General features: G+C 37.3%; 1 protein-coding gene across 1 annotated transcript; it reads right to left on the reverse strand.

Annotated features, from left to right (window-relative positions):
* Window positions 1–557: 557 nt before the first annotated feature.
* LOC111889340 (prohibitin-3, mitochondrial) lies at window positions 558–8,634 on the reverse strand. Its single transcript, XM_023885482.3, has 2 exons — window positions 7,026–8,634; window positions 558–692 (listed from the first exon to the last, which is right to left on the reverse strand). The coding sequence occupies exon 1, from the start codon at window positions 8,399–8,401 to the stop codon at window positions 7,559–7,561; it is 843 nt and encodes a 280-aa protein (XP_023741250.1). The 5' UTR covers window positions 8,402–8,634; the 3' UTR covers window positions 558–692; window positions 7,026–7,558.
* Window positions 8,635–9,333: the final 699 nt, after the last annotated feature.

Below are 9,333 nucleotides of genomic sequence, written 5' to 3' on the forward strand. Positions count from 1 at the left end.
GGACAAGCTCGACGGGTGTAACATGGACTCGACACAAGCTCGGTAGGTGTGAAATGGACTCAGCAAAAACCGGCTTTGAACTCGCCGCTTGGAACCCTATACTTGGTAACGACTTTCCGATGAGAGAGAATATTCCATATTTCAAAAATTCAACAAATATACCTTTTATTTTCAAAAATTTACTCATTTTTTCTTTCATTAAAATCTTATTTTACCCCCTTTTCAACCATTATAAATCCCAACAACTATTTAATTTTTTAACACACAACCTCCTTCAAAATTTTAACCATTTTTTGGAATCATTCACGAGTGGTTCTAAAAGAACCAAAACATTCAAAACCACTCAAAGCAAATCGTCATATGCACATGTTAGGGTGGACCTCAACAAAAAATGGTCTATTGAGGTTCCAAGACCTAGTCTTCTCATGGGAAAAGACCAAGCAAAACGAAAGGGTAAAAAGGTTGCAAATAGTTCGAGTGACTGTAACGTCCCAAAAATTCGTACCAAAATTTCTTCTTTAAAATCATTACCAAAGCCATATTCATAAAAACATATAATAAGTCATAACATAAATTCAGAGTATCATTTCCAAAACATATTTTCATTATCAGAGTAAAACATCCCAGACTGACTAATCAATGGTGTGTGTCATGCGATCACCTCGAGCTCTTCCCTCCGCTACCGGAAGTACCTGAAACCAAAACTGAAAACCGTAAGCACGAAGCTTAGTGAGTTCCCCCAACCTACCACATACCCTGCATAAACACATACTACACATACTGGGCCACGCCCGCTATTCCGGGCCTCGCCCGCTACTTCGGGCCCCACCCACTACAACGGCCCCACCACTCCAGGCCCCGCTTGGCTTTGAGCCCCGCTCGGATACAGATCTGTTTCTTTTAGGCCCCGCCTGTCTCTAGGCCCCGCCCACTAACCACATAATACAAAATAGCATATAACACATAACTAAACATACCCTATTATATTCCTGTCCTAAGGCCTCGCTTGTCTTGGGCCTCGCCCCTATCCTGTTACTAGCGAGTCATGGAACCTCGTCCAAGCTCCTACTGTAAATGAGATACGGGCCCCCGCCCACACGTACTCCATACCTATCTCGGGCCTTGCCCCTGCTCTGCTACTAATGAGATATGGAACGCCGTCCATACTCTGCTATTGGTGAGATACGGGACCTTGCCCACACTCACCTCCCTACCAGGCACATACATGCATCACATAGACAACAAGTATACTCTATCATGCAAACCATTCCTTGGGCACCCGCCCGACATTGGACCTTGGTCCTGAATATCATACAAGCAAACAGTGCCTAGGGCTAACCCTCGGGTCTTCCTACTCATGACTACATGGGTCGGCATTGTGGTCGTATACCCATTCACACAAAGGGAAACTCACCTGCATTGCTGAACTTTTGTTGATAACCCTCTGACCGCTGACCAACAATTCTCTGAACCGCTGCTCCACTAGCTCCCCGAGCTACCAATATCAATATACATAACACTTAGATCCAAACAGAACTCTAGAAGCCAACTAAGTCCACTATTGTCAAAGTCAAAGTCCTGGTCAAAGTCAAACTTCTTGACTGACTCCACTCGCCGAGTCAACCCGTTGACTCGCCGAGTCCTTATGCTCTGAAACTCTCACAATACACCTCAACTCGCCGAGTCACCCCGCTGACTCGTCGAGTTCAACGATCTCTGAGTCCCATCCTGTCCAACTCACTGAGTCACCACTCAACTCGCCGATCTAAGTCTTAACCAGAAAAGGTTGAGGTTCTGCGATCCAACTCGTCGAGTCCAAGAACAGACTCGCCGAGTCCATGACAATATTCAACAGACTCGCCAAGTTGCTCTTCCAACTCGTCGAGTTCCTTCCTATCTTCATCCAACTCGCCGAGTCCACCCATGTGACTCGCCGAGTAGCTTCAGTTCTTAATCCATACCGTGGCTTTTCGAGCCATACAGGGGCTTCATCTTGTAGATCCACTCTTCCAAAGTCTGTTCCTCATGTAAAGTTGCAAACTTTACGTGAAACCTAGGAGCTATAGGCTTAAAACACTCTAGGGCTAGGGTTTGGGGGAAACATGCTTTACCAACACACCAAAAACTGATACTTTATGGGTCTCTGGGCCAAGACACACCTAGATCTAAAGTAGCAACCTCGGATCTGGACTTCTAACTCGAAAAGGCTCCTTATCATACCAAAATGGCCCCAAAACATCATCCATGAGAAGATCTAGAAGCAACAAAGGCAAGGTGACAGATTGTTAACTTCAAACTGATGCTCACAACAAAAGGGTTGGATCCTCCAGCTCCTTAGTGGTCAAATCCTCTAAATCTTCCTCTTGCAAAAGCCCCAAACTCACTTTCTTCCTTCTCTCACTCAACTTAGGGTTTGGAATCGTGTATAGAAGCTTCTGGCCGACAAGGGGGACTAAGGAGAGGACATATGGTCCTTTAAATAAGGTGCAAACCCTCGGATTAGGGCTTTCCTCGATCAGACCAGAGTCGCCGAGTCCACTTGCCGACTCATCGAGTCGGTCACTTATTCCATAACCCGGATCCCGCTCCGACTCGTCGAGTTCACCTATGGACTCGACAAGTTGACCCCTTGACTTAGGGTTTTCCTTTCTTTCTTAGTCTTTCTGATTCTGGGTGTTACAATGACAAAGGTAGAATAGCGATCCAGATTGACAACTTGAAAACTAATTTGGAGCAATACTTGAGCATTGCAAATGCTGACATTCACAAGATCTCAAGAAGAAAAACCAAGATGTTAATATTCTTCTTTTGTATTTTTAAATTTCGTTACTTTAATTAGTAAAACTTAGATCTTATGGTACATGTACACTTAGGTAAATCTTTGATTGTTTCCGCTACCATTAGAAAGTATAGATACTAATAAAACCCAACAGTTCCAACCTTGTTTGAAAACCGGAAATGTGCATCACAATGAATTACTTTATATTACATTATAATTTGTAATAGGCCAAAAAGATTAAATTCACAAGTAATCGCAATGAATTGGAGTAGCTCTATCAGCGATTGCATCATTTGCTCTATTTTAGTTATTCAATGATAAATTTCACAAAATAAAAGGCTTATTGTTGGGGATAAAGATAAGGATTTGAAATGGAAGATAAGATACACACAAAATTGACTTTTTTATTGATATGATCAATACGTGCAACAACCACATATTAATACATATGACTAATATATATACAGGAGAAACAAACGGTTGGGTATAACCAACACAACTTTTCATGAACCATCACAATGGTTCATTCACTTAATTGACATATTTATCAGGAAATTAAGTAACTAAAGATCTAGGTTATCACTTTCTAACACACCCCCTTAACCTAGATTATCTACATAAGCATTCAACACCTTGAAGCATTTGAACTTCAAGCATCATCCGTCATTCAACATCAAAATTTTGAACTTCCCCATGGAAATTATCATCCACGGGCACACATACTCTCTTGCTTTCTTTCACAAGATCGTCACATACACCATCTTTGCACTATGCATCATCAACCAAAATCTCAAGTTCTTCAATAGCCATGAACATTTTGTCATCTTCCTTGACTTCATTCCCACATATGAAATTGACATCCTCATTCTCATCCTCCATTCGTTTCTTGCAGTATTTCATTGTATTTAAAAATTTATGACAATAGAAACATTGAGTTTCTACTAAAGATTTTGCATGCTCCTTACCTTTTGCCTTTGTAGAGACTTGTGAGTGAAAAGCTTGTTCTGCAGGCCTGTCATCAAAGTTTTGCATGCAAAATTCATGGGATTGAAGTATCCCCAAGAGATTTTCCAATGATAAAGCAGATAAATCCATTGATGCGTCTACTGCTACAACCACATATTCAAATTTGCGGGTGAGGCTCCGTAGTATCTTCTAAACAATCCTCTTCTCTTCAATATCTTCCTCATTCAATCTCATTTGATTCATCAAGGCGATCACCCAATTGTAAAACTCTTCTATGATTTTTGATTCTTTCATTCTTTACCCATCAAACTCACACCACAAGGTTTGCAAACAGACTACTTTGACCCTATCTTGTCCCCTATATGTGTTATGCAATGCATCCCAGGCTTCCTTAGAATATTTTGACCCTGATATCCTTTCAAAGATAGGATCATCAACTGACTGGTAAATCATAAATAACGCATTCTTGCCCTTCTTTTCTAATTCCTTTAAATCGTTTTCTTGATGTGCAGTAGGAGTCTTTGGTTGAGAGATGCCTTTATCCACAATACTCCATAGATCCAAGGATTCATACAGAACCTTCATCCAGATACTCCAGTGATGATAATTTTTACCACTCAATCGTGGTAATTGGGTTTGATGAAGACTATTGTTTGTAGCCATCTTTAAGGAAAGAAACGAGATATCTTTGATTTAGAATTGTCGGTTCTGATACCACTTTGTTGGGGATAAAGATAAGGAATTGAAATGGAAGATAAGATACACACCAAATTGACTTTTTTATTGATATGATCAATACGTACAACAACCACATATTAATACATATGACTAATATATATATATATATATATATATATATATATATATATATATATATATATATATATATATATATGATAAACTAACGGTTGGGTATAACCGACACAACTTTTCATGAACCATTACAATGGTTCATTCACTTAACTCATATTTATCACGAAATTTGATAACTAAAGATCTAGGTTAACACTTTCTAACACTTATGAGGTTTTTTTGGGATAATGACTTGAAAGGGTAACGAACTTTCGATTTTTATCACATTTAGTCACTAAACTTTTTTTCGTTATCTATTTGCCATTGAACTATTGAAATTGTTCATATTTTACCCTTATGACCGGCTGTTGCCGGTCATAAGGGTAAAATGTGAACAGTTTCAATAGTTCAATGGCAAATACATAACGAAAAAAAGTTTAGTGACTAAATATAAACAAAATCGAAAGTTCGTTTCCCTCTAAAAAGTTCAATGACTAAATGTGAACAAACTTTCTCTTGTATTATGTTTTAGCAAATTATTTGTTTTTGTTAAATTGTAGCAACATTTATTGATGAAGAAATCTATGAAATAAAAAAAAAAAAAAAAAAAAAAAAACAGAACCCTGAAAATATATTTAAAAAAAACAAAAAACCAAAACCGAAATAAAAAACCAATGGTTTGACATTTTCCAAAATAAAAAATCAAAATTTCCAATCTGTTTGGTTTTACAAAAAAATGAATCATTCTCACTGATGTGAATTATGACCATTAGTTTGACATGCGGAATTTGTGACATCCTATGAATATGTAGTTACAACATCGTCTGAACTCGTAATTCATAGTAAGGGGTTAGAGTATCATCACATGAATACGTAGTTACAACATCGCCTGAACTCGTAATTCATCACCTACAGGTTATGGGCCTGCTGGTGTTTCCACTGAGTTGTCTAGAATAGTCCGTGGTCGCCATCTATACTCTGATAGATGACTACATCGCCACATTGTCGGTTAAGGTTATGGTATCTCCTTTCATCCTACATCACATATTCATCATCATCGATTTACCTAATTATCATCACTTTTCTATCATCACCTATCTCTCATCATTTTATTTCATCACACACCAACTATTTCATCTACCCATGTTTCATCCGCAACATATTTGTAGATATAAAATAAATATACCGTTTAAATCTTTTAAAACATGTATAAAATCGTTCATCCAACATAGACAACAAGTATTCAAATAATATGCATACATAGCATGTAATTTATATAAAATACTTCATATTTATGTGTAAGATGAAAATAACTATATATATCATAAAAATCCCATAAATGCTTCCTAACTTCGAACCCCAAGGTTTACTCTACTAAAGCTTCATATTCTCGGCTCTCTGGACCTAGAAGGGTCCAGATATATCACACCAAAAAGCTCGAGATAGCTCTTCCTTTCACTCTACACACTCAAGCTCGCTAGGGCTCTCACTTATGGGAAAGGTAGTCGCAATTGAAGGTCATAAGTGCCTTTAAATATGGCTCGGGCCCAAAGATTTAGGGTTTCTGCCAACAATGCGGACTCGTCGAGTCCATTCATTAATCCGAGTCATCAGTCGCGACCTTAATCGACGAGTTGAGGCGTCAACTCGTCGAGTCTCTCTTCTTAACTCAAAAGAAAAATACTTAAATTATGATACCTGGAAATCCGGATGTTACATTTTGTTTTTTTATTTCATAGATTTCTTCATCAACAAATGTTGCTACAATTAAACAAAAATAAATAATTTGCTAAAACATAATATAATAGGAAGTTTGTTCACATTTAGTCATTGAACTTTTTAGAGGGAAACGAACTTTCGATTTTGTTCACATTTAGTCACTAAACTTTTTTTCATTATCTATTTGCCACTAAACTATTGAAACTATTCACATTTTACCTTTATGACCGGTAACAGCCGGTCATAAGGGTAAAATATGAACAGTTTCAATAGTTTAATGGCAAATAGATAACGAAAAAAAGTTTAGTGACTAAATGTGACAAAAGTCAAAAGTTCGTTACCCTTTCAAGTCATTATCCCTTTTTTTTAAGTTGCTTATTAACCTCTTATGTTTGTGGACACATTTGAGGAAAAAAAAGACAATTCATTTATCAAAAGACAAAGAACATAAAATGGTTTTTTTGTCTATTTTTTCCATAAGACAAAAAAAAATAATTTTTAATTTTATAAGACGTTTTTTAAGTTTTAACCTTAATGTGATATTTTTTTTCCCACAATTTTCAGCGGCAATGTTGCCGCCACAAACTCCGCCATTTATGTAGCCGAAGGCTTTAAAAAATAATCATTTTTTATGAAGACCGAAGACATGAAAAGACTTTTGGTCCAATCTTATTCTGTATATATATATATATATATATATATATATATATATATATATATATATATATATATATATATATAAAGAGAGAGAGAGATTGAGAGATTTTACCTCATAAAAAAACATGACATGCATCGACTAGATCTAAAGTGTGCCGCAAGTGATAGGCCAATCCATGTAGGCAGAAAACTCACTAAGCCTTGAAACAAAACAAGTCCTTTGAGCAGCATTCAGCACACAATAAACGCAAGCCATGAACATTCAACATAATTTCAACCGAAGAATCAGGAACTACATGAGCACTGAGCTATCTATAACAATAGATCACAAATGTTATACCAACAAAATCGTGAAAACATCCCCAGCCAACACGGAAATTACGAGAGCATATGTCATATAATTAATATAACTAACAAATAACAGTGAAAATACATTCATACTAACAGTAAAGCTTGGATTTGCAGGAGCTGCATGGGTCATTAATTTACGTAGAGATTTTTATTCGAACTTCTTATGAAAAAAGAACTCAAAAGAAAAACTTCAATTGGATGCACCTACAAGCTCTAAAAGTAGTCTGATAATAGTGATTGTAGCAAATCTTAGAAGCAAATTAAACAAAACTAATGGTATAATAAATTACTTATTCAACGAGAAGGATTAAGCCCTAGAAGCATTTGGCTGCCACTGTTTGGAAGGTACATGATACTGTTGCTCCTGGCTAATGTTGAAGAAATCTCCCTTGATGCCTCGATTCTCCTAAGCTCGATCAATCCCATACCAGCAGCAGCTGTAGCATCAGAAATCAGCTTGGCTGATTCACTCTCTCCTTCCGCCCTGATAATGGCAGCCCTCCGCTCCTGCTCCGCCTTAGCGACAACAAACTTTGATCTTTCAGCCTCTTGCTGCGCCACTTGCTTCTGCTCCACGGCCTTGGAGAACTCAGCGCCATACGATAAGTGAGTAATCGCAACGTCATCAAGTACGATGTTAAAATCCTTAGCTCTGCGGATTAAAGTATCACGAACCAAAGCCGAAACGCGCGGACGTTCGGTGAGAAGCTGATCGGCGTTAAATTGAGCAACAACAGCCTTCAAAACTTCGTTTCCGGTCGACGGAAGAACCTTCTCGTCGTATTCAAGACCTAATGTCTTAAAAATAGCGGGCAATCGGTTTACGTCGGGGCGAGATAGCACCCGAAGAGTTAGGTTAACCATCTGTAGATCCTTGGTCCCAGAGATCGAAGAGAAAGTGTGGGGCCTCGTACGAATATCAAATATGTAGGGTGTTTGGAGCCATGGAATGAGGAAATGAGTGCCTTCACCGGCGGTGTCGTCAATGACTCCACGAAAACGATCGAAAAGTACGGCACGTTGGCCTCCGTCGACGGTATATAGGGATGAATTCACAACCGTGACGGCAGTGCCGAGGCCAAAGGTCGCACGTACTATATTAGTGAGGAAGGAGAATGCAGCTTGATTGCTCCCCATCTTGACTGAGCAAAAGAGAAAAACTAACGTAGTAACGATGACGAGGGGAGAGGGTTTTAGTTGTGTGCTTGGGTTGCTGTGGGCGCTTCTTATTTATATATATGGGTTAAATAAAGTACATTTCATAGTGGCCCATTTCATTTGTATAAGTCCAAGACCATGGAGGCAAAGGGCAAAGAGGCCGTTTTATCAAGAAAACTAGATAATGTTTGACCCTTAATGTATTACATGGGTTTATTTAAAAAAAAATTAAATATAAAATTTTAACAATTTGAAAACTTTAAATTTATAAGAAAAATAAGAAATTTTTTGAATTATTAAAATTAATGAGACTTTAATGCATTAGATACATTACATATATAAACCATTTTCTAATAAATACCTTACATATATATTACCTTATATATTAAATGTGGATTTTAATTTAATAAAATCAAAAATACAATAAAATGACAAGTGGAAAATAGAAAATTTTAAAATTTCTAGAAAATGTCATGTGTCCAAATGAATGAGAATAGGACATGTGGCAAAGTCATTTTCATTTATTAGGATATATATATATATATATATATATATATATATATATATATATATATATATATATAGAGAGAGAGAGAGAGAGAGAGAGCTAGGTTCAAATGTTTTTGATAACTATTGTGTGACTGAATGCACCAATAGGAATTGAGGAAATAATAAATCATTAAATAAATAATTTAAGGGTATTATAGTAATCTATGCATATTTAATTATGGTAATTCTTTAATTTCCTAAACCCTATTCTTTTCCCATCTTTATCTTCAAACGATCGGTTTCAAAAATCTGTACCCTCACCTCAACAGGCAACTTCACTGCCGCTCCTTTGCCAGCCGACCATCACCTTCTTCCTCCCTCTCCATCGTCGGCTTCGTATTCCATCACTGAAATAGGTTTAT

The sequence above is a fragment of the Lactuca sativa genome, chromosome 2 (genome assembly GCF_002870075.4).
Source record: "Lactuca sativa cultivar Salinas chromosome 2, Lsat_Salinas_v11, whole genome shotgun sequence".
NCBI lineage: Eukaryota > Viridiplantae > Streptophyta > Magnoliopsida > Asterales > Asteraceae > Lactuca > Lactuca sativa.

Bases quoted from the DNA above. Each gene is read 5' to 3' on its own strand.
- LOC111889340 (XM_023885482.3), bottom strand. From the start codon at position 8,401: ATGGGGAGCAATCAAGCTGCATTCTCCTTCCTCACTAATATAGTACGT.